Source organism: Hydra vulgaris, chromosome 14, assembly GCF_038396675.1.
Source record: "Hydra vulgaris chromosome 14, alternate assembly HydraT2T_AEP".
Taxonomy (NCBI): Eukaryota; Metazoa; Cnidaria; class Hydrozoa; order Anthoathecata; family Hydridae; genus Hydra; species Hydra vulgaris.
The window spans coordinates 6,996,318-7,023,098 of record NC_088933.1 but is presented as its reverse complement, the minus strand read 5'-3'; the positions used below and the strand labels follow the sequence as shown (position 1 = coordinate 7,023,098).

The 26,781-nt window shown below is 28.4% G+C and overlaps 1 protein-coding gene across 1 annotated transcript; it reads right to left on the bottom strand.

Moving 5' to 3' along the window:
* Nucleotides 1-1,362: 1,362 nt before the first annotated feature.
* LOC100199505 (uncharacterized) lies at nucleotides 1,363-26,380 on the bottom strand. Its single transcript, XM_065817672.1, has 14 exons — nucleotides 25,965-26,380; nucleotides 22,625-22,687; nucleotides 21,879-22,030; nucleotides 21,586-21,703; nucleotides 21,162-21,377; nucleotides 20,508-20,747; nucleotides 19,872-20,157; nucleotides 19,273-19,534; nucleotides 18,647-19,101; nucleotides 17,514-18,488; nucleotides 4,398-17,374; nucleotides 3,445-3,831; nucleotides 2,674-3,030; nucleotides 1,363-2,554 (listed from the first exon to the last, which is right to left on the bottom strand). Exons 1-14 carry the CDS (start codon nucleotides 26,008-26,010, stop codon nucleotides 1,728-1,730), a joined length of 17,361 nt encoding a protein of 5,786 aa, XP_065673744.1. The 5' UTR covers nucleotides 26,011-26,380; the 3' UTR covers nucleotides 1,363-1,727.
* Nucleotides 26,381-26,781: the final 401 nt, after the last annotated feature.

Below are 26,781 nucleotides of genomic sequence, written 5' to 3'. Positions count from 1 at the left end.
TTAAGACTGGATAAAATAAGAATTGTTTTGGTTGTAAGTAATGATATCATTTTTAGTAGATAAGCGTTTTTCAATATCTTAAAATTTTAAATTATTTATTATTAAATTATTAATTAGTTATTTAAATATTTTATATAAGTACAGACTTTTTATACATGATGTAGTAAGAGAGTGAATATGAAAGTATGATTATCCTGCACCAAGTACATAAGCTAACTCGAAAAAAAAAGGTCTTCCCGAAAGATTTTAAAATAACTAGGTTAAAATTTTTTACAAATAAACTCTGAAGAAAAATTTCAAAACCAGTATTTGGTACTTCAATTTGGTTCTAGGAAAAAATACCCCCGTAAAATATCCACGCGAAATTAGATACTTCTGTTTGTGCTGCTGATAAAAAGTTTAAATTTCCAAATAAATTGATTTTGCGGAATGGCTCTTAATAAAGGAAAGACAAGCTGCTTAATTTCAATTTCAAAAAGACAAAAAAATAAAATTTTTGATTTAATTTTTACTTTTTTCAAAATAAAAATATACTTGGTATTCAATTTTAAAAAGTATAATGTTTATTTAAAAAAAAAATTATTTTTAATTTGTTGTTATTTATAACTTTAACTTTTTTTTTTGTGGTATTTTTTTTTTCATTTTTGTTATAAAAACTGTTACGCAATACAGTTGAGCATTTTGCAGTACCCGCCTATAATTTGCAATCAAAAAGATTTAGCAATAATGATTTTATATATTTTACTTTGTGGTCCATGAGTTTGAGCCATTTTAAATGATTGAAGAATTTTTTAATGTTAATTTTTTTTTTTTACTCATGTATACTTGCGTTAACCCATTATCATCTTCTCGTATAGAATTTTAAATTTATGAATTTTTTTTTGTTATGAGTTTTATGTAGATTACTATGTTTATTTTATGTATTTGATGATATTAACAAAGAAAACTTTTGTTAATACAGAAAGTTGAATCAAGATAAATGATTGAGTTAACATATTTGACGTAACTGCAACCCATGACCTGACTCGTGTTACGGGTCATCCTCTAGCTAGCTAATTATGAAAATATAGTTATATATTTATACTAATTGCAGTGGTTCATTTAAAACGCCTTTTGATGCATTTTGGAAAATCTGGTCTCCCACACAAACCAATAGATTTGAAAAAAAAAAGGCTTCATCACTGGCATATATTATTATATACATTATAATTTACTATATGTTAACACCATTTATTTGATTTATAATGACAATATATAAACATAATTTATAATATAACTTATAAATCACGCATAGATTCCATTAAAATTTTTTGCTTGTTAAAAAAAAATATGTAACACAAAGCGCTGAAACGCAAAAATAAATTTTCTCTTTACATTAACAAACTATTTTCTTTCTTTTGATTATTTTTAATTTAAATACATCGTTTTGCACAAAGCTAAACACGTTACAAAATAGATTAATTTAATAAAATTTCATTCACTAATATTTGTGTAAAAAAGTTATTTGTGAATCCTAAGAAATCTAAAAACTAAATTGAAAAATTGAAAAAGTTCTTAACAGAGTCCCGAATGAGAGGAGTAGCGCTATTTTAAGTAGTTATGTAACAAAGTAGAAAAAATTCACGTAGAAAAGAGTCTGAATGAAAAATTTACAAGATAAAATATAAAAGTACATAATAGGTGTTTTATACATGAAAAATTACAAATTGCAGTTCTAGTTAGAGACTTTAACAAGTTATGTCGTTTCGTGTGGCGCATTTAACGACAGGATCGCCATTTGGTTTTGCTTGCACAACGCATTTTTGACACTGGGAGTTGACGCGTTGAATGTTGAGTGACATCACATCGTACAAAGATTTTGAAACGATGTTAACAGAAGTGAAGTCAGTTGTGAACAAAGCTCCGTTACTGCTGTCAGTTAGCTTTTTAAATGTTGAATTAGTTAAACTCTGAGAGCCTTTTTGAGAGCCGGTAGGAGCTTTGTCCGAATAAACTCTGTGAGCTGTTTCTGCTATAAAATTTCCTTTTAACTGCTGTGCCAACATTTTTGTCTGGAGATTTTGGAAGACAACTAAACTGGCATTGGCTTCTTTTTCTAAGAAATGTTGAGCTTCTATCTGTGTGACGCCAGACAAAGAAGACTTGACATCATCTTCAGTGTAAAGTATAAATATGCGACTCGCACCTGGTCGGAAAGATAGTTTTGATGCCATTGTAATGGCCTCGAAAGCATCATTAAATGAACTATCTTCGCCATTGAATTCCATCTTTTTCATTTCCTTAAGCAAGTCATCTGATGAACCAAAAATGTCACCTGTTCCAATAGGTCGAATGTGTGAACTCTCGTGAACTCCTTTTCCGCCAAAACCAATAAGAGCATAGCGTGTATCGTATTTGTTTACTCTCAAAAATTGTTGCACTTGAATCATGATCTTCATAAGCTGTTTCTTAAAATCTTTTCCTGATACTCTATCAGATACAAGCATAACAACATCAACTGACCCTGTCGGTTTAAGATTCCATTCCTCATTTATCTTGTGAGAGTCAAATGCAACTAAAGAAAATATATTAAGATAACCAATAAAATGTTTTGTTTCTATATAATAAAGAAAACTAAATATCACAACTATTCTGAAAATAAGAAGTAAATACCAAATGTACAAATACCCTTACCACAATCAGGACAGAAGTCTGGTTTTTCTCCTAAAGCTTTAAGTAAAACTCTGTATGCTGTTACAGAACTGCAATGACCAACCGATTTACAAGATGTATCATCTTCACAAGCTTTCAAAAATGGTTTAGGATCAGCAATTTTAAAGAAACGAGCAAACATAGACGAAGTTGAGTTAAAAAGCTCTTTGCACTTGGCAGAAGGGGCATTAGAACATGCTTTTTCTTTAGGTGTGGCAACACAGGATCGTTTTTTTGAAACTTCATAAGCATTTGCAAACTTGTAAATGTTATCTGCAATCTTGCCATCTGGCATTTTCCAATCATCGTAAGATTCGTGATTGTAAGTGCCCAAAACTCCTATAGCAGAAAAAAATAGTTTAATTAAACAAATTAATTAAAAAATTATACTTCAAATAATTATGACAAAATTTTCAAAATAGAAAACTTAATAGTGCTCTTAAATATGTTAAATTATTCTGTGAAACAAAAAAAAATGATAAACTGTTCCGTAAAACAAAGTAAATATTTTAAATTATTGCGTGAAACAAAATAGATATGTTAAATTAATTCGCAAAACAAATCTTTTTGAAAGATGTTTAGGGAATATTCTTTTTTGAAAAATGTTTCAGAAAATGTTTTTTTTTGAAAATGCCAAATCACATGGTAATCAACTTTTGTGTTTTTATATTTATAAAATTTAAAAAGATACCTAAAACGTTTTTTGGATAATAATTACAAAATTGATACATTTTAAATAGTATAAATTATTACCTTGGGTCTTTCCAAAATGCCAACTACTTAATTGAATAGTAGTAACAAAGTTGATTAGATCTACACTGACAAAAATACCCTGTTCAATAAATTCGCAACGTATAACATCATACAGTCTAACACATTTACTGGATTCAGACTCAACTGGGAGAGAGTTAATGGTTTTGTTGCCAATTGTAGCCTGAGTCTTTCCATCATTTTTAATTTTAATAGACATATCAGGAGTGTTAATAATGGTGGTGTCTGATTGGCGCATTATACTAAATTTTCCATGAACAAAATCTCGAGCTAACAAGTAAGTGCAGTCGCGTTGATTATAATCAATAAAATCATAAACCTTTCTGTCAAAAGTGATAACGTGATTATTTCCAAAAATTATAGCTGTAGCTAAAAATTAATATATAAAATACATTATATTATATATATATATATACATACATTATATATATATATATATATATATATATATATATATATATATATATATATATATATATATATATATATATATATATATATATATATATATATATATATATGTATATATATATATATATATATGTTTAAACAATTTTAAAATGTATTCTACAAAATAGAGTGCTCAATGTTTTTAAAAGAACAGAGCAATTATAAATTAGTAGAAAATCACTTAACAAAAATTTCAACCACTGTATTTCATCAATAAGGACTCATCAGAAATCTGATAAGTCTTTATTGATGAAACTCATTAATAAAGACTCATCAGAAATGTGTTAAATGAGAAAAATTTCCGTTGAGTGATTTTCTACTAATTTATATATATATATATATATATATATATATATATATATATATATATATATATATATATATATATATATATATATATATATATAAAGAGGGAGAAATTACATTATATGATTACAGTATATAAATCTGTTTATGAAAAAGTTCAATAATGTAAATAAAGTTACCAAGTGAACTGATAAGAGATTTCTTTTGATCATTTATGAAACTAAATTCATTTCTCACATACTGTAATAGTGCGACTTCTTTGGAAACAACAACTTTGAAAATGTTGTTAACATAACTTTTTATAAATGTAACTTGCATTTGGATAGATTCAGTAAACCTTTGACAAGCTTCAAGATGGTTGATGCATAGAGCTTGACGTATATTTTCTAGAGTTTCATATGAAGCATATTTAGTTAAGAGTTTGAACTTTCTGGTTATTTGATAAAAAGCTTTTTCAGCAGAAACGCCTGACTTCCAGTTATTAAATGCTGTTTCAAACTCATTGTAGGTAATTTTTATTTGTTTCAACAAATTTACAAAATTGGTTGTAAGTAAACTTTTCTGTTGGTTGAATATTGAAGCAATCTTAGGCTGGTATAGTTGGTACATTTTGAGGGCTCTTGCTCTTAAGAAAATTGGTGTTTCCTTTAAACTTTGTTGTACTGTTTCAAAAACAACATATATGTTTTCAGGAGTAACTTTAGATTTCCAGTTATTCAATTTAGATTCAAGTTTATTGTAAATCAAAGTTATTTGTTTTGACAACTTATTTGCTTTTGCCAAAAGTAATGTTTGGTGATCTTTTAACATCACTACAATTTTTGGTTGGTATTGATCATACAAATTTTCAGCTTTAGAGCTCCAAAAATTAAACAATTCTATAGACTTTTGGTAGACAGATTTCATAAATGCAGATGGATCTTTCTTGAATTCAGAGAATAACGTGTTTCCTATGATGTACAATTTTTTTAATTCAACGTTTGATTTCTCATAAAATGTTACAGACCACATATGGGCTCTCTTATACAATTCCGTATATAACATCTCAACTTGTTTTTTATAGTTAGAATAGATGACCAGAGCTTGCTCATAATTTTCAACAGAAAGTTTCTGGGATTCAGAGTAAAACTTCTCTGTCAAATTCAAATACTCCAAAGAAAGTGACTGAACTTGATTGTAGTAATCTAAGTAGAGTGTCTCGGCTTCATTAATATTTTTGTTATAAAATTCCTGCACATTATTTTTGCACTTGACAGTTATGCTTAAAATTTGATTATAATATTTCAGAGATAAATCCTGGGCTTGTTTAAAATACTCCAAAGAAAATTTATTGATTTGATCATAATTCATTGAAGTCAATTTTTGTACTCGGTTATAGTAATCTGAATAGAGGATTTTAGTTTGACTTTGGTATTCTATGTAGATCTTTTGTGATTGATTATAATACTCCAAACAAAACTCCTTGGCTTTACTATAGTATTCTGGATACAATTTCTGGGCTAGATTATAATATTTCAAAGAAAATTCTTGAGCCTGATTGTAGTATTCTGAATACAACTTCTCAGTTTGATTAAAGTAATTCAATGAGAACTCTTGGGCTTGAGTATAATACTTTAAAGATAACTGTTTAGCGTGGTCATAATATTCTGGAGATAATTTCTCTGCTTGATTGTAATATTTTAACGAGAGTTCCTTTGCCTGATTGTAGTATTCCAAATATAATTTTTCTGCTTGATTAATATATAAAAAGGAGAAATCCTGGACCTGAGTTAAGTACTTCAAAGATAACTGCTTCATTTGATTGTGGTATTCTATATACAATTTCTGGGCAGGATTGTAATATTTCATTAAGAACTTACTGACTTGATTGTGGTATTCTGGATATGATTTCACAGCTTGATTATAATACTTTAATGACAACTCTTTGGCCTGATTGTAATATTCTGAATACAGTTTCTGGGCTTGTTCATAATATTTCAATGAGAAATCCCTGGCTTGATTGTAGTATTCGGGATATGATTTTGCAGCTTGATTATAATATTTTATCGAGAACTCATTAGCTTGGTTGTAATATTCTGAATACAATTTCTGAGCTTGTCCATAATATTTCATTGAGAGTTCCCTGGCTTGATTGAAGTATTCTGGATATAATTTCTCAATTTGATTGTAATACTTTAATGAAAACTCTTTGGCTTGATTGTAATATTCTGAATACAAATTCTGGGCTTGACGATAATGCTTCAATGAGAACATTTGTGCTTGGGAATAGTACTTCAAATATAACTCCTTGACTTGATTGTAATATTCTGGATATAACTTCTCAGCTTGGTTATAATATTTTATTGAGAACTCCTTGGCCTGACTGTAGTACTGTGAATACAAATTTTCACCTTGATTATAGAACTTCAATGAGAACTCTTGGGCTTTAGAATGGTATTTTAAAAATAACTCTTTTGCTTGATTGTAGTATTCAGGATACAGCTTCTGGGCTTGATTATAATATTTCATTGAGATCTCTTGGACTTGGGTGTAGTAATTTGAATAATACTTCTCTACAATGATAAAATACTCAGAAAGAAGCTTCTGTGCCACACCTAAGTATTTAGAGTAGAATTCTTTAGCTTGTTTATAATATTCCAAACTTTGCGTCTGAGCATGAGAGTAGTATCTTGAAGATATCTCCTTGGATTTTTCAAAATAGTAGGCTACAGAAAAATTGTTAATGACTTTGTTAGCTTCTATTTTGATAGTCTCAAATTCATTTAAAGCATTTTTGTAAACAACATTTAGTTGTTGCATTCCATTTTCAATACCTGTTTCCAAAATTTTTCTGTTCTTATAATAGCTAGCCAATAGGGTTGCTTTAACCTCTGTAGAGTTGGTCAAAAAATATTGGATTTTAGTAATCAGTTGTTGAACTTTTGCTTTTAACTCTTCAAACTGTTTTTCAATTGTCAAAATCAGATCACTTCCTTTCATTTTAACACTATCAATGTTTCGTCTTGATCTTACTCCAATAGAGCTTAAGTGATGACTGAATTTAGGTGTTATCTCACTATGATAAACATTGATATGCATCTCTCCGTATTTGGACTCAATGGAGACATACTTTCCTAACTCAGTCATGTAAACACTGAGTACTGAGTCTAGGTCATTTTTAACATTTTTCAAGTTAAAGTTGGTGATGTATTTACGACTTTCATCAATTATTTTTTGTGCAATAAGAATATATTTGCGAGCTAATTCTACTGTAATGTTTTTGTAGTCAGCAATGAGTTTCTCAACAATGGGATGATATTCCTTAACAAATTTTACAATCATTTCTTTATAAGGAAATACAACTTTTTGCATTTGTTCTTTGTATTCAACAACAAGTTTCTCTGCAATGTCTTGATATTCTTGGATATATCTGTTTGCTAAAGCTCTGTATTTTACAATAACTTTTGGTGCTTGTTCTGCAAATTCTTCATAATACTTTTGAACAAGTATTTTGTATTCTGCCGCTTCTTTTTGAATAAGTTCTTTGTATTCACCAGTAAATTTTTCAACAACAGCTTGGTACTCCTTTGCATATTGTTGAGCCATGTCTCTGTATTTCAATGCTATTTTTGGTGCTTGTTCTTTGAATTCTTCATAGTACTTGAGTGCAATAACCTGGTACTCCTTTGCGTATTGTTGAGCCATGTCTCTGTATTTCAATGCTATTGTTGGTGCTTGTTCTTTGAATTCTTCATAGTACTTAAGTGCAATAATTTGGTATTCCTTTGCATATTGTTGAGCCATGTCTCTGTATTTCAATGCTATTTTTGGTGCTTGTTCTTTGAACTCTTCATAGTACTTGAGTGCAATAACCTGGTACTCCTTTGCGTATTGTTGAGCCATGTCTCTGTATTTCAATGCTATTTTTGGTGCTTGTTCTTTGAATTCTTCATAGTACTTGAGTGCAATAACCTGGTACTCCTTTGCATATTGTTGAGCCATGTCTCTGTATTTCAATGCTATTTTTGGTGCTTGTTCTTTGAATTCTTCATAGTACTTGAGCGCAATAACTTGGTACTCCTTTGCATATTGTTGAGCCATGTCTTTGCATTTCAATGCTATTTTTGGTGCTTGTTCTTTGATTTCTTCATAGTACTTGAGTGCAATAACTTGGTACTCCTTTGCATATTGTTGAGCCTTGTCTTTGTATTTTAATGCTATTACTGGTACATGCTCTTTAATTTCTTCATAGTACATGAGTGCAGTAGCCTGATATTCCTTTTTATATTGTTGAGCCATGTCTCTGTATTTTAATGCTATTAATGGTACTTGCTCTTTAATTTTTTCATAGTACTTGAATGCAATAGCCTGGCATTCCTTTACATAATGTTGAGTATGCTCTATATATTGACCCATAAACTTTTCAGCAACTGGATGATATTTATGAATATATTTTATTACAATTTCTTTGTACTTCTGAAAAACTATTTTTGCTTGCTCTCTATGTTCCTTTGTGTATATAAGGACCTTTTCTTTGTATTCCTGTGTGATTTTAAGAGCAACATCTGTGTATTCTTTGGAGACTTTTAGGATTACCTCCTTGTACTCATTAAATGTTGGAATGATATTTTTGTATTCTGAAAACAGTAAATCTCTGTATGTTTTAAATTTTTCATCAACATGGTAGTATTGGTAAAAGAAAAGAGTTGATTCTGTGATTTCATTTTTAACCCATGTGATTGTTGATAATGAAGAGACCACAAATGGTTTTACAAGTTTAACAAGATCATTTTTATTTCCTTCAAGTTGAACCAAAACTTCTTTATACATACTTTGGTAATGATTCTTAGCTGTTATCATATTTTTGTAGACTAAATTGTAATTTTCATTCATTGATTTATACATGATGCTACAAAAATGGTGACAGGTATTATAATAACTATTGTATAATTGAGAGAAATCCAGTTGAGAGACCTTTAAAAACAAATCTTTTGGAACTTTTTCACTTAATTCTAAAATATTTTTTTGGTACTTATTGTAACTTGTGATAATAACTTTTTTAATTTGTGAAGGAAGTCTAAGTAATGCACTGACGGTTTCTTTTATTGTCATTTTACGCAGAGACACTAAAGTTACACGCAGATCACTTTGCATCCACTGGGAATATGATTCACTGTATGCTAAAGTAGTCATATCTATAGTATTTTTAATGAATTCATTAAAAACCAGTTTAGATTTCAAGGTAATTCCATCTAACTGTGATTTAACTTTCAAATAAACATCATTATACTTTCCAACAACAACAGGATAAAACTCATGGTAGTATTGTTGAACTGTTGCTTCTAATCTTGCATAGTATGGTACTAAAGTCTGCTTGTATTGCACAAAAAGAACATAAAGCTCAGTGTGAAGCTGAGTGCCCAAATTTGTAACTTTTATTTGATAATGATCGAAAATAGTAATAACATTTAACTTATAGTTTTCAAATTGTGCAATAAAGTCATTGCTGTATTTATTGTACAACGCTATTCCTTTAGTAATACAAATCAACTGAACATCATCAAACATCTTTTTAACTTCGAATAGGTTTTCAACTATTTGATTAGTACTTGTTTGAATAAATGAAACTACGTCAGAAAGAGTTGTGTCATCAAGAGTTTTCAAAGTTTGCAATACTAGTTCTTGATATCTTTCATCGACCTTTTTTATAAGGTGGTTATATTTTTCTGCCAGCTCTTTGTACTGATTCAGTTTTCTTTCTTTTGTTTGGTGATATCTATCAAAAAGTTGTGTATTAAGCTCATTATTTTTGTTGTTTAATTCAGCAAGTGCCATATCTTTGATGTCAACAAATTTTTCTTGGCCTTTTCCAGCAATTATATGTGCCACTACAAAAAGTTCATGGTTTGTCAACTCATTTTTAAGGTTGTTCCATAGAGGATTTGCAAAAATAGAACTAATAGGGCATTTAGACCATTTCTCAGGTAATAAACTCATTTGGTTGTTATACCAATTTTTTATCTGTTTAATGTTCTCTTGATAAAAGGAAATAGTGGTTTTAGTGTAAGAAATTAAATCTTTCACTTTCATTTCTAGTGACTCACTGGTTGATTGAGCATATTTGACTGCTTTTTTTATAGAGGTTTTAGTCCATTCATTGAAATAGTCATCTTCTCTTATCTCCAGCAACCATCTTGAATATCTCGTATTAATTTCTAACAGATCAATTGAAATAATAGATCGGATGTTTCCTTTAGCTACACTCAAAGTTTTCCAGAATGTTTCTTCAGGATATTGACGGAATAAAGTAGCAACGTTTTTCATCTCACCGAAAACTCGTTCAACTGTTGCCAAAGTTTCGGCAACAATATCACTATAACCAGGTTTAAGTTTTTGTGTAGCTTTATTTAATGTAAACATTCCACTTTCGCGAACATTTTGCATAAGAGCTATGATTTCATTAATGTTAAACTGTTCTGAAAAATATTTGTTAAATTCTTTAAAATATTCCTGAATCTTGTTTAAAGCCTCTTCAGTCTGTAGTTTGTATTCTTTAGAGGTTGGATTTAACTTTAACTCGTTCATTTTTAGTTCTATTGTTTCTTTTAACTTCTTAAACTCAATACTTGATTGCTTAACATATTCGTGATTGATAGTTTGCACAACTATGTTGTTATTTTGTAGTTTAGTAGAAAAATTGTTAAGTATGTTTTGTAACTTTGTTAAATTTTCTTCTAGAACAATACTGTTTCTTTTAGAAACTTCTTCAGACAAGTCTAACACTTTGGTTTTCATCTCTTCTGTAAACTTGCTAAAAATATCAGTTATAAGATAGAAATGCGGAGAGTAGGCATTAACTGTTTCATTTGCTAAAATAACTGAAAGTCGAAGTGTTTGATTAATAAATGACTCTGATTCAGCTACTAGCTCAGGAATAATTACAGTTTGTAGTAAAACATTTGCTTTAGTATAATAGTTATGTGAAAAGTTTTGAAGCGCTTGAATCACTGTGTTTTTCAAATCATTTACATTTTTTTCAAATGATTCATATTGTTTATTAAACTCAGTAACAGTTATTGCAGTAACTTCAGAGTATATCTTTTTTAAACTTTTATTTTTATTGGCATTATAAACTACAACAACTTGATCTTTTATGTTAGATGCCTGGTTTTGTATGAATTTTGTTATTTCATTTATTATTCTCTTAATGTCTGCAATTCTTTTTCCTACAAATATTTTGTATTTAAAAACCATCCTAATGACCTCAGGTTGAACTTTGCTTTGGATATTTGTCAAATATAAATTTAAGTGAGTAGCTTTCATCATGTACATTTTTTCAATTTCATCTTTCCAAACATTTGATAACTTTAACAAATTGTTATATAGTTTTATTGTGTTCATTTGTGTTTCTTTTGCAATCGTCCTTCCATGAGCACATACTACTTGAATGATTTCTTCCCAAGTCATATCTTCATACTGAGTTAAAAAGTGTTGATAAGTTGCATACAACTTAGCACTCAATTCCTTTAATTGAACTTCTATTTTGTTCCAAGCAACGTTTAGTTCTGAAATTATTGTTTTATAAAATTCAGATGCTTGATCTACAACAGCATTATAGTTTTCAGCAACAAAACCAGTAACAATGCTTTTATAATAGATAAACAACTTTTTGGAGGGCTCCTCTACATCACCATATACAAGTTCAGACTTTTCTTTTACTTCACGACACAGTTCTGTGCACCAATGTTTTAAAGGTACAACATACTCATCATATACTTGATTGTAATCGATTTTTGATACTTGATAAGCCTCAATCTTTGAAAGATGTGCATATAACATTTCTAGATGAACTTTATTTGTGGCATAAACATTACTTAGACGATCAGTGTAAATGGTTTCTTTACTGATGTTATAAATTTGGTTTCCAAAAGAATGTATTTCTTTGCTGTAGTTTAAAGCATAGGTTTTCAATTCAGTGAACAATTGTTTATACTCAAGATCGGCCATTTTTGATAAATAAGGATCCATATTACTATAGAGATTTGTTGTTATGACAAGAGCTGAAGCGTAAATATCAGCAACTAATTGTTGAACCATTTGAATAGTCTTAAGAGTAATTTCTGTAGTGTTGACCATTTTACTTTGTTTAACAATCTCTTCAATCATACTGTCCATTTGAAGTTTACTCATTTGAACTGATGAACTAGCATTCTTTAGGATGCTTTCTGTTAAGTCCATTTCGCTTAATTTTTTTAATGCTTTTGATAATTCTTCAGCTGTAGATAGAATATTTGATTTGATTTGATTGGCAGAAGAATTGATAAAAAGTGAATCAATTACATCCTTCAATGACTTAGAGGTTAACTCAGTACACTGTGATTTTAATTGATTCCAAAGAAGTTTTACTTTCTGTAAAATATCAGAAAACAATTTTTCATGCTCAGTTATTTTTTTGACGAAGAATTCAACAACTTCTTTTTTTTTTAAATCAGACAATCCAATATTCCGCACTATTTCTTCTTGAGTTGCTTTGGAAACCTTTTCAAGAGCACTGTTTAACACATTGATCTGATCATCAATGTTCATTCTTGCTTTAACAAACATTTCTTTTGCATAATCTTCAAACCTCAGTTTTTGCATATTTAACCATGATTCCAAATTATTAACTTCAAAGTTGGTAATTTGCTTCCTTATTGCAATGTAAAATGGTTGAATAGGCTCAAGCATTGGCAACAAAATTTTCTCTATCATGACCCATTTTTCTCTTAAAAACTTTTCAATATCTGGGATGTGTATAACAGAAACTTTTTGAAGTACTTTATTTGCAGATTTTGTTAAAAAGGGTTCAAAATGTTTTATAACAGCTGCATTAACAAACTTAATATGATCCATTAAGGGAGTTAGAAAACGCATTACTTTATTTACATACAATTGGGTTTTTAATTGAATTTTTTGTATAACTCTCTGCATGTCATTCAGAATGAGCTGAATATTTACATGTGAATTCTTTTTTAAGATTGCAATATGCTCTTCTATAGATTTATTTTCAATCTTGAAATTCATAAGTTTTATTTGCATTTCTTCAAAATATGTCTGCAAGTTCAAGTCATGTATTTGATTTTTTACCTTCAAAGTCAACTGCACAATTAAATTCTTAAGTTCAAGTCCTTTTTCTACAATAATAGCTAAAACTTTTTCCATTGTCTCATTTGTGTATGGAACTTTAAACAGCAAAATGTTTTCCCTGTTAACAAAGTATTCTTCTTTTAATTTTGATACCAACACAGTTAAATTGTTAGATGCACTCCTTGCATAGTCAGTTAGATATTGTATACCTTTTGATTGACTCAAAATAAATTCTTCCACAGTCACTCCTTGCACTTTGAACTCTCTAATTAGCTCAAAAGCTTTAACTACGACAGGCTGACTAGATTTTGTTATGTTACTGATGGCTTCGAAGACAATTATTACAGCTTCTTTCCAGTTTTTTTCTAGATCAGAGTTTATTTCAACAACGGATTCACTAACCTTTCTTAGAATGATATTGATTTGATCTTTTAAATTTGTTAACTTTTGGAATACTTCAGGAAGTTGTTTTTTTAAAGAGTCAATACTTCGCACTATTTCTTTCAATGCATGTTTTAAAATTTCTGATAACTGCTGAATAGAAGACACTGCAAGAGATTTTAGTTTTTCTTGAGAAAGTTTGATATCAACTTCACTGTAAGCTTTATCCATCATGTCAATGAACTCCATTGCAGAGATTTTACCACTCATTGCTGATTCATAAATATAATTGACAAACATTTTACTGTTTTGAATTGATTTGTCACTGAATGTTTCAATTATAGGTGAAACAGTCTGATATATCATAGAAGCAGTTTCTTGGTTCCAGTTCAAAGCAAGTTGACTAAAACCTTTTGAAAGTTGATACTTTACTGATGTTAGGGTTAATGGCTTTCCTTCATTTAAAGTTTGTGTGCTGAATATTAATGTGTCATCATTCAAAATGTCGAAAACAAACTGAAAAGTAAATTTTGGTGCAATAGAAAACTGAGAGATGAATGAATTTTTTTCAACAAATACATTAAGAGAAATTTTGTTTTCATTGCAGAATGTCTGAAATGATGCTATCTTGTTTTGAATATCACATCGGAGAATAACACCAACAGTGCGAGAAATAGTCTTTGCATTCAGATTTATAGATCTTTCTTGAGGATTATAGATAGCATTTAAAGAGAATTCATTCATAAAATATGGATTGACAAATAATGAAACTCGATCAGTAGGAAATAATCCTGTAACTTTGAGTGTTCTATTAAAAACTGAAATGATTGCCAAGGCTGTGTTTTTTTCACGATTAACTTCAACATTCAAAGATATCCATTCTTCTTTTCCAAAAACCTTAAAACTCAATGCATCCTTTTCTAATTTTCCATCAAATGATATCAGATTTCGGACATCTGGTAAGTTGAGAGTAACTTTCTTTCCAATATTATTAAAGCTCTTTGATAGCTTCATTAGTGCTTCCTTACCTTTTGAAATTTGGAAAAAGAAAGATTTTGCATCAAGTTCCATGTTAGTTCCAATGTTTATTATCTCTTTATCATTCCAAATAAATTGATTCTGGAGATGTGAATTTTGAAAAATACTAATCCATTTTGCATTGTTCTCAAATGCACCAATAGTTAATTCAATTAATTTTGGTGAGTTCTTTAAGTGAGTGAAAGAAAACGAAAAGTTTTTTCCGATTGAAGAAGAAACAATCAATTCAGAATTGGTATGCTTGTACGTGTAAGTGGCACCTAAAGATCTTTTATATCCACTCCATTCAACATTACCATCAGTAATAAGTTGGTAGCCATTTTGATCTTCTAAACGAGCCATAAACTTTGTAAACATCTTTGGCAAAAACTCAAATGAAGCATCAACTTGATAAAGAACTTTATTTAAGTTAATACTATAGATGAGAATATTCGAAGGAATGTATTCAAATTCCACTACAGCTGATGCATCAGATTTACTGTTACTTATAGTTAGAGAGATGGAAGATTTACGATTAATGGCATATTGAATACCACTAACTAATGAAAATGATGTTTTATCAGATGTTCCTAGATTTTTATACTCAGTTTCCCAACCATATTCATATGTTTTTTCAAATAAAACTGCTCCAAATTTATAATAGAACGCTTTAGATTTATCATTCAATTGTATTGCTGCAGCATCATAAACATTAAATATAGTAGATTCACCCTTATTAACTGTTACTCCAGACCCGAACTGGAAAATATTTACCTTATTAAATATACTGTAATAATTCTCAATGCTATATTGGCCACCTGTTAATCTTAACACAATTTTTTTTTCCAACGCATTTTTGATGTAATTCATTTGTGCATTAACAGGTATAATTTTATCATTAACAAAAATCTCAGACTTCATTTCTTTGTTTTCTGCAACAGTTGAGTATCGTTGAAGAAAAAGTACTGATGTTTTCATGACTCTTGTTTCAAATCCAAAGTGAAGTTCTTCATTAGACTTCCTGCTAAACAATTTAAATCCAGTGTCGTAGTTTAAAACTTTGTAAGAAACTGAAGCTTCACTGTCTATAAGTTTGTTATATTTAATGGTGACACGATTATTAAACAGTAAGTTGTTATTAAACTTAAAATCGGTATTGAGCTTAACTAGACTGGTATGTTTTTCAAAGTCTATAACAAACTCTACATTTTTCTTTCCTTCACCAGCAGTAAATGTTAGTGCAATTACACTTTGGATAAATTCTTTATTAAGCAAAGTTATCTTTGCACAACCAATACCAGCCTGCTTTTCTAAATTCTTAGTTTCATAGTATAATGTAGCACATAATGATTGAGTATCTTCTGTTTGAGAGTAAACATTTCTTACACCAGCAGTATAGCCACCAGCACTTCCTCCAACAATGATTTTGTAGCCTATGCTATTGTCAAGAGTAACAAATGCATTTAATTTACTTCCCATAACATCAAAACTAGAAACAAGTGAAGGACTGTCAGCAAGATATTTCAAAGATGCTTGTCCAGAATTTCCTACAATATTAGCAGTGACGTTTACTTCTTTAATTGAAGCAGTATTAACCACAAGGAACTTTGAAACCGCAGTTTTTCCAAAAATGTCTGCAGTAAATACTAATTCACTTGCATCCCCTTCAAATTTAAATTCAGAGCGAAGCTGAGCTGCATGGTCATTTACTAAAAGCTTAGTTTCAAAAGACCGTTGACCATTAACATTCTCATAAGTGTAGGTATTTTTCAAAATACCACCAAATCCATTTACAGAAAGCAAAACTTCTTGTTTATTGGCTTCATTAAGGAATCCACCATAAAATGTTGACATTACATTCCCAGAAGATGCGACAACAGTAAATCCTCTTTCATTGCCTTTTTTCTGATAATTTCCTGTGAGTTCAAATGATTTTTCTGCAACTTCAACTCGAGTAATAATTTTTTGTTCATCTGAATTGTATTCTAATACTCCAGTGATAGATTTTGTCGGGTAATAAAGAGTAGATCCAGTTAATATAAAGCCTGTTTCTTTCTTAACAAGTTTGGTGACACTTTCAAATTTGTACCAATCATATTCTGTAGAAAAACGTAAACCTATCTGATTAACATTCACTGTGTTCGAAGTGTTAAAAAATACAAATTTAGTTACAATGTCCTTCTCTGTAAAAAAATTGTTTTTTCCTACCACAGAGGTTTGATGGGTCACAGAGTTGTAGCTAAATTCAACAGATGCCATTTTATTTGACTTTTTAGCTGACAATGTTAAAGTTTTAATATCATCAACATCACTGAACAAAAACTCACCACCAAGTTTGCGTTCATAAAATGCACCTGGAGTACTAAATTCAATCACTCCTGATGTTACTGGCTGTTTCTTTGTCATACTTACTAAAAATTGAAAAGTTTGCAGTTTTTCATCAGCACGGAATAATTTGACTCCAAAATGAGCTGGTCCAGACAAAGGAAAATAAGGTGCTTCATATTCACGAAATGATACTGGCATGCGAATACTAGTGCAGACTCCATAGCCAATCATAACAGACTTAAAGCAAGTTTCTTCTGGATTAACTTTTCTTTCAACACCTTCAACAGCTTCATTTTTTCCATTTAAATACATAAATGGAGTTGATCTAAATTAATCATTGTAAATGAATAAAATCAACTAATAATTTAAATGAAAAATCTTTTAAAAAATAATTGAATTTTATAAAAACTGAAAAACCAAAAATTAAATATTAGAAAATAAATCTTGAAAGTTGAATATCTTACCCAATTTTAAATAATTCAACTGGTTCCTCAGGAACATCCATGTTAATTTTTAAGAGCTTTCCTTCTTGGTAAACAATTGCACCTTTGATAGTATTTGACACAAACATCGATGAGTTTACAAATACACCAGATGAAACAAAATGGCCATCAACACCCATTTGTCCAGATATCTCAACAGCAGCACTGGGTTTTACAAAGCCGTTGATAGTAAGGGAGCCAGGTCCCCAAAACATGTTTCGAATATCAAACTTTCCATTTAATTCAATACCTGCAACAGTTGTTCCTACAAGTTTAAGTTTCAATGGAAGACCAAGGCCAGTGGGAACAGTTTGTGTCATTTCCAAGAACATCATACTTTTGGTAAAAGTTTTACTACCACCTTTTGCTACGTTTAACAAGAGTTGGACGACATTCATGTTATCAATTTGATCAACCATATAAAAAATATCATCATAACTAAATGTACGAATTTCTTGTCCCATCACTTTGAATGATAAATGACCATTTGGCAGTTTATTTTTACGGTTCACTTTTTTGTGTAACTCAGTGATACTGTCTTCATTTGCACCAGTTGCTCGACGATTGCGCACAACAGATGGTTCACGCTGCTGGGCTAAATCTCTTAGTTTTTCTGCAGTAATGTTGAAATTAAACAAGCTAAACACAAAATTATTTTTTGAGAGAAACCCATCATTACCAGCAGCTTGCTCCAGCAGATCTTCCATCCCTTCAATACCAATATTAGTTTCTAACAAAGAGACAGGAACCCCAAGAACATTAGCAGTTAAATCAAAGAAAGCAGATTGTGGAAAATAGTTTTCATGATTAAAAATAACATGAGTTTCAATTGCTGCACCAGACTTTATTGATTGAAAATAAGTGGACTTTTCAAATGCTTTGGAATATTGATGGAACGGCATATTGAATTCCCTCAACGGTTTAATTTTTGTTATTTTTTCCAATAATGCTTTAGTACTAGATATAAATATAGATAAATAAAGATATATGAAAGTAAAGAAAATAAAATTTAGACATAAAACTGTAGAAAACAGTTATGTTATAATTACATTTTAATGTTTTATCGTATTTAAAAATAAATAAAATTTAAAAATATAATAAATAATTAAATATACCTTTCATGCTTTGGATTTGAGGATTCCATTATATTTGTCAAATAAGACCAAATAAAAGATGCAAGTTGGTTGCTGGGCTCCTGCTCCAAAAGATCAACAACATGTTCAAGTAAGATCTCATTTGGACATTTCATCAATGCGACAAATGCAGAGATGCGTTTATTTGGTGCATTAGAAGTTTCCTTGACAAAGTTGTATAGCTCATCAACGATAACTTTGTCACAAGGCATATTTCCAATTGCATCAAATGCTGCAGTGGTGATGTTAACATGCTCAGAGTTAGCAGCACATGAAAGAATTACAGAGCTTGCTCTGGATGGACGTTGAGCATTTGAAAGAGCTTTCAATGACATAAGAATTTCTTCAACACGTTCATAATTTTCTTGTCCTTCGCAATTTTTACCAAGTTTACCAATCAGAAAATTTTCAGCTTGAGTGATAATGTTAGGCTTAATCTAATCAAAGCGTAAATTTTCATCTATACATATTTATATATTTATATTAATTTTTTTACAATTAAATATTTAACAGGTCTTCAAATTGTTGGCAAACTTACAAATATAACTTTTCCATTAAAAATTAAACAAAATAAATGAAATAATGATAATAAACAAAACAATAATTACATCATCACAGTCTGCGATATTTTTTTTGCAATGTCTGTATAAAATTGTTCCCAGGGTCAAATAACCTTGTCGAGTTGGTTGCTTTGAAACAATTCCCATTAAATCACGAATAATTTTTCTTGATGTAGTGGCAACTAAAGCTATGCTTTGCAAAAATATGTTCATTCTTTCACCAGTGATTGCTTCTTTGACAATAGCATCATGGACCATAGTCACACAAGTTGATGTTCCACAATAGGCAATACCATCCAACAAGTATTGTCTTTAAAATAAATAAAAGTGTAAGAGTGCATAATTTTTATTCCATTTAAATTTGACATATATACATATGCCTATTTTTCAACTTTTATAAATTTATATTTTCAAGTGAAATTCAGAGTAAAGACATATGTTTTCTGTGCTTTGAAACTTTACATTTTCAAGTAAAATTTAAAAGTATATTTTTCAATCTTTTTGGGCTTTCAAATTTCACCAAACTCCTTCATTTTTATTTTATTTGAACTTTATTTAAAAGTATTCAAAAATGAATAAAAATAAATTGAAAATACTATACATACATTTATTACAACTATTTAATTACCTATAATAATTGTAATTACCTATATACATCTCTAAGATCTACTTGTGAACTATCACAAAGTTTGCTTTCAATACAATCAAAGTACTTATCCCAAACTATGGTCATTCTTTTCATATCCATTTTACGCAATAAAAATACCATTGTTGAAAACTCATGGGCAGAATCCATTTTAACAGTAAACTGTTTTACTTCATTTGGTTTGGCTAGTCTTTGAATAGTTTCTTCAAACTCATCCTTCAAAGATTTTATTGCTTGGTTTTCTTCACTAGTATGGTCATATAAAATTGATGACTCTTGCATTTTTCCTGTTTGTAGAAATTATCTAACATTTATAAACAAGTTTCCAAAATTTACATATATATATATATATATATATATATATATATATATATATATATATATATATAATATATATATATATATATTTACATATATATATATATATATATATATATATATATATATATATATATATAAATATATATATATATATATTTACATATATATATATATATATATATATATATATATATATATATACATATATATATATATATACATATATACATATATACATAATATATATATATATATACTTTTTTTTTTCAGTGTAATATTAAGAAAAAGTTAAAAAACTTTGTTATGATAAATTTACCATCAATAATCTTTGATGTTATAGAACTTGCTTTAGACTCTTGTAAATTTGATAAAGTTTGTTTGACAGTTGTAACAGCTCCTGATGGTGCCTTGTGGCCAGCAGAGAATGGTTTAAATAAATGAGTCTCTTCACAACTAACAGAGTTAATGATATTTCCAGACATTTTGTAAACACATTTGCTGTTAGAGTCTAGAACCTTAAGATCACTTTCAGATTTAATTGTTGCCGCATGGAAACCTAAAAATAAACATAGATTAATTAAACATTAAGCCATATGTACATATATATATATATATATATATATATATATATATATATATATATATATATATATATATATATATATATATATATATATATATATATATATATATATATTTATATAAGTATATATAAAATTGATGTATTGTATTGGTATACATATAGCATATGAATTCATGCCATTGCATCCCTATCCTTGAAAAATATATTTTCTTTAATAGTTCTTGTTGTTACCACTTGATAATCCTTGGAGTCCTTGTTGTTGTTGTTACGATTGATAAAGATTTTTGATTAAAACTTAATAGTTTTTTAACTTCTTTTTGTACTAAAATCTTTTAGAAAATGCAATTGAAAGTATTTATTATATAAATGATTATGTATAATACAGACCTATTTCTTGAATAGTTCGTTGACTGCAGTCAGAAAGTTTTTTGGATTTTACAACTTTTCCATCTTCTTGAGTGATTGTTGTCTTACATAAACCATTGACATCACTTTCAACAGATACACTTTCTTCTAATTGAATGGTGCTTAGAATACCTCGTTTTGTATTCAAAATATACACAGGTTCATCTTTATTAGAAAACAGCTTTGTAATCTGATTTTCTATAAAAAAATATCATTATAATTTAATAATTTTAATATATATATGTATATTATTAATTTATATGAATATATATATATATATATATATATATATATATATATATATATATATATATATATATATATATTATTACTTGCATTAAAAAATATAATATTGCCCTAAAAAAAATAAATGCATTAAAAAATATAAAATTGAACAAAAACATACCACTAATTGAGAACACAAGATCATATTTCTCCAGAGCAATTTTAAAATTTTCTGAATCAGTACTTTTAACAAAGCTGTCCTGACTCATGCTTTTTTGCAAGAGCTCTGTTTTTGAAATCTGAAATAGGATAACAACATAATTGTATAAACACACATATACTAGGAGTGTTTATAAACCAGAAACTTTTAAAAATAGAACATATAAAATATCATAATTCTTATGTATTGCTCAAGATTCTTTAAAGTTAGTTGAAAAAAAAACATATATTTGTATAAAAATATTTCCTACTTACTTTCATGTAAAACTTGCATTCATCTATGGGAGTAATGGTAATCTGAGCCCTAAGTTTCAAACCAGTCGCCTGCGTCGACGCCCCATCAATTTTGTTCATTGTTTCTCCCTCATAGTCATACGTATAGTCTAGACCCTGCCTTAATCGGGATGCTGATAAAAAAATAATAACAAATATAATAATAACGAATGGTTTTCACAAAAATGAATGCATAATATTAATTACAGTGGTATTATATAGTATAATTGTTGATTTATTTTCATTTTTTTTTTTCACTTATTTGATTTTTATTACTATTATGACTTTTTCATTCCTTTTTTTATTTTGATTATATTACAAGCATAAGCAAAATGTTTATAAAACAGAACTTAATTTTATTTTGAAAAATTTAATTAAACAATTAAGTAAAAACCTTTATAAAAAACATAACTTTTATTTGCAAGTTATACTCATTAAATAATGATGTTCAAAAAAATCTTAAAAAAGAGAGAAAAGCATAACTAAAGAGAGTAAGATAAGTAAGAGTATATAAGAAAAACAAATGTGAAGTTTAAGTGTAGTATGTAAAGAACTAGTAAAAAACTACTAATAGTAATATAATAACTTCATATATTACTATGACTACAAATGTATCAAAACTGTCAGAATGCATAAAACATACTTGTAGTAATATAATTACTTCTTATATTATTAAGACTCAATTTTGTAAAAAAAATTTGGTCCTAAACTAAATGAGAATTTTGTACCTTTGCACCCAACATCTTTAACTTCCGCTCTTGGAAGATCTTTGTCCAGCACCCAAAACGGAGCTAAAAGTTATAGATGTACCTCTTATATTTTATATTAATTAAACAAAACAATATAAAAATTTTGTTTGAAATAAAATACTCTAAATACTATAAAATAATAAAAAAAGAAAACAAAAGTATTATATTAAAAGCAAAGAAGAATTAAAAAAAGCTTTCGAATTTTCTAGAACTTGTCAAATAATATTCGCTTAGTTAACTGTTCTTTGGTAGATATACTCTAAGACATCATAATTTTTATCATCTTTAATTCATCTTGGTATTATTGATTGTTTCAATAATTAGTCAATGTTTGGGATAAGTATCATGGGTATACCATGATAATCATCGTAAACATTGACTAATGTAAATGTATACAAACTACATTATATCTGTATTTTCTAGTTTACGCTAAATATACTCTTCAAATAATTTCTTTGTAGCCTAATTTGTATTTAGCAATGTCAATTTTTGAAATTTATAATAAATAAATGCATTATTTATTTGAAGGGTGCAAGAGGAAAACCAGCGATGTCACATTTTCGGATTTTTCGAGTTATTCACCCTACTATATAGCAAGTATGTTGCTGCATCTTTGCAATTAAATAAATCATTAAAAAAAATTGAAAGATAATACTAAATTTAAAACCTAAAAAGAAATTGTGAAACTAAGCATAGCTTCTTCAAACTTTCTTTCGTCGTTTTCTTAAAATGAAAAAAATTTGACATCACCGGTTTTCTCCTTGCACCTTCATTTATTTAATAAGCGTAGTCATTTCAAAAGGAACCAATGCAAATTAAAAAATAAAATTGGGACTTGTGAATTGCGATTTCGCTTCCGAGAAATAATATTTGCGGGAAAAAATTTTCAACAACTTAAGGTGGAATGCAAGAAGCGAACTTGAGTCAAGTTCGACTTGAACTTTACATTGTAACCAATAGCGGCAGAGAATGGGTTTTTCCCTAAAAAATACTCTGCCGCTATTGGTTACAATTTAAAGTCGAACTTGACTCAAGTTCGACCCTTCCACCCTTAACGTCAGATCTGTAAAATACGCAATTTTTTATTGCGAATAAAAATTGAAAAGTATAACTCTTATTTTGCCAGGTTACAAACTAAATACTCAAAAAATTTTAACATATCTGATCAAAATAGCTTCTTTTAAAATATATTCCTCTGTTAAAAAATTTAAGTAAAATCCGAATCTTTGAATAATTGAGGTTGTATGATGTTGCTATAAAACGTTTGTAATTATTTCGCTCAAGGAGCAACATGTTTTAACTTGTCATATTTTCCAATGTTTATGTTTTTATAACTTATATTAAACTTATATTATTATTGGGAACAAGGGATATGTCGAAAAGTTATTTGTTAAGAAAATATTCTGATCTTTATGATTTTTTTTTTTACTATTTTATGTAAATAAATTGGATGTAATTCAATTTTAAATAGTTTATTTAAAATTGATTTACAATAGTGAGATTTGATCTCACTGATAGCAAATCGAAAGTATTATTCTAAGTTCGTTAATTTAATGAAAAAAGTATATTTTATTAAAAATTTAGGTAGAAATCTACGTAAAGTACTTTTTAAATTTTAGGTAGAAATCAAAGTTAAGTACTTTTTATAACAATGTTATGAAAAGTTTTTATGAAAAAGTTTGTGTGAGTTCTTTTTCCAAACGAAAACATTTTTTATTTAATAAAAATTATAAAAATTAGCGATATTGTAGAGACTTAAAATACCTTTTTCGTAAAAATTTCAAAAGAACCGTCTTTAACTAAATTAAGTACCCAGTAAATGCATGTTAAAAAAACGTTTTTTAGACACAAGTTACAAGACAATACAAAGTAAACACACGGCGACATTTATAAACAATAATCACATAAACAATAATGAACAATAATCTCATGAATAATTGGCTGCACAACGTTATAAGCTCAGCATAAAATAAGCTCATTTTGTCTGCTAAAAGATAATGGGTTTGAAGCCGTTTCTTTTACGTTTACAATTATTTTTACATTTTTGATAGAGCAATTCAGTGCTCTTTTTAATTAAGGGACATTCTGAGCTTCTCAACATAAGGTTGCACGTTTTGTGTCAGACTTTTCTAATGTAGGTTTAACTTCCCATGAACTCTCAAGAAAAACCCAGTCAAGGTTTAACTTTGTAAATTTTTATGGCTAAGTAAAAGTATTTAATGAGAGCCCAATGCATGCCCGGGGCCATTGTATAAAACATGGTTGACATGATCTCTTAGGCCCTGAAACCCATGTTACCATAATCCCTCGTATGTTCAGTCGTGTTGATACGCTTAATAACATACCAAATATTCATATAAAAAATTTTTTAAATTAGGTTTAATTTTCAGCCTATGAGGTTTCATTTTAAGTTTGCAGAAAAGTGTGTCCCCCACCCCTTCCGCCGCCCCCCTCTCCCTCCTCCTCCCTTCCTTCTATGTTTGCTAAAACATTTATAACAATTACTTTTTGATTTTTCTTTTCATTACATATTAGTATAAATGTGTTTTCAATAAATAAATTTTATCAATATTTTTAATAAAACTTGTTTGAAAATATTTTCATTTAATCAAAAAAAAAAATCCTCTCCTAATTTTCCGTTTATTTATGTAAGTAAACCGCCTTTATTTATTCAATACTGTCACAAAATATTTTAAGCAAAAGTATTTTTGTCTCGAATTGCAGAAAATTCTAAACTATTTTTTATTCAAACAAAAATACTGAATTGCTCGTAAGCATTTTCACTAGAATTAGCTCATCTATTTCCTAATATATCCTAATATCTCCTAATATACTTCATGTTTAAAAAAAATATTTAAAACAACTAAAATTTATTAATGGTGATCCATTTTGTAATAGTTCTTGTAATAATAAGTACACTGCTAAATAAATTTGTTTGGCAGGTGACGACCAAATTCTTAATGATTATGTAACACAGTGTTAATGTTTGTGTTATATAACAGAGAAACTTAAAAATATTTTTTTATTAAAGTTGATCAATGATTGATTCAAATTGAATAAATTAAAAAATTTTAATAAAACAAAATTTTTATAATTATGATATATTGATTTTATTCATCATTCTGATGAATATTTTTTTGTAAAAAGTATAAATTTTGTAAATATATAAATGATGTGCTAGTAACTTTTTTTTCGTATATAGGAAAGTTATAATCATCATTTCATTTGTATTTAATTATTTTTAAAGATTTTTAAGTATTTGCAAAAAATACTAACATTTATAAATAATTCTATAAGAACAAAGTAAAAAATATCATACCTGCCAGCGTATTCGCTGCAAAAAATATCAATAACCCTAACTTCATAACGAAGTCACACCAACGCACATAAAATGCAATATACAATATACGAAAATGTCGACTGTTAGCTAAAAATTAGCAACTTTCGAAAGCAATGCTTTATTGAAAACTATAGAGGTACAGCCAACTATAACCAAATGATGATTTAAAAGAAACGTCAAGGTACTACTTATTCAAAAAAAAGCAATCCCGGTGGCCATAGAACAATAGCATGCTGTGTTTAAGAACAAAGCAAATAGTCATGTGATAGCTTATCCAATCACTTTTTGCTCACTAACGCTCAACGCCAATGGTTTTGGCAAAGAGTATAAAAAAAGAACCAATCACAATGTCGATCATCTAGATAAATGTCAATCATTACACATTTAGCTGAGCTATGCATTACATTAAAAGTAAAATGAAAATTTTTTTCCTTCAGCTTAAAAATTACTTTTGCCTCCTAACATTTCTGAAAGAGCTTGTATAGGTGCATAGCATTTATTAATGACGCCATAAAAAAAAGGAATTAAAATTTGAAAATTATTTATACTAATTAAATGCATAAAAATACTAATAAGTTTATTTATTAATTATAAACGTGAGATTAATTAAACAAAGTTATATTCTATAACTTTAAATGAAATATTTAAATACTAAATTATATATATGTTTTAAAAATCACTATGAGTTATAATTTTTAATTTACAATTCATTTTTGTTTATGAGTATGAGCAAAGGTCAAATTTAAAGTCACTGATGTAGGTCTGATGTTTACATTCCTCTTTGTAACTAAATATC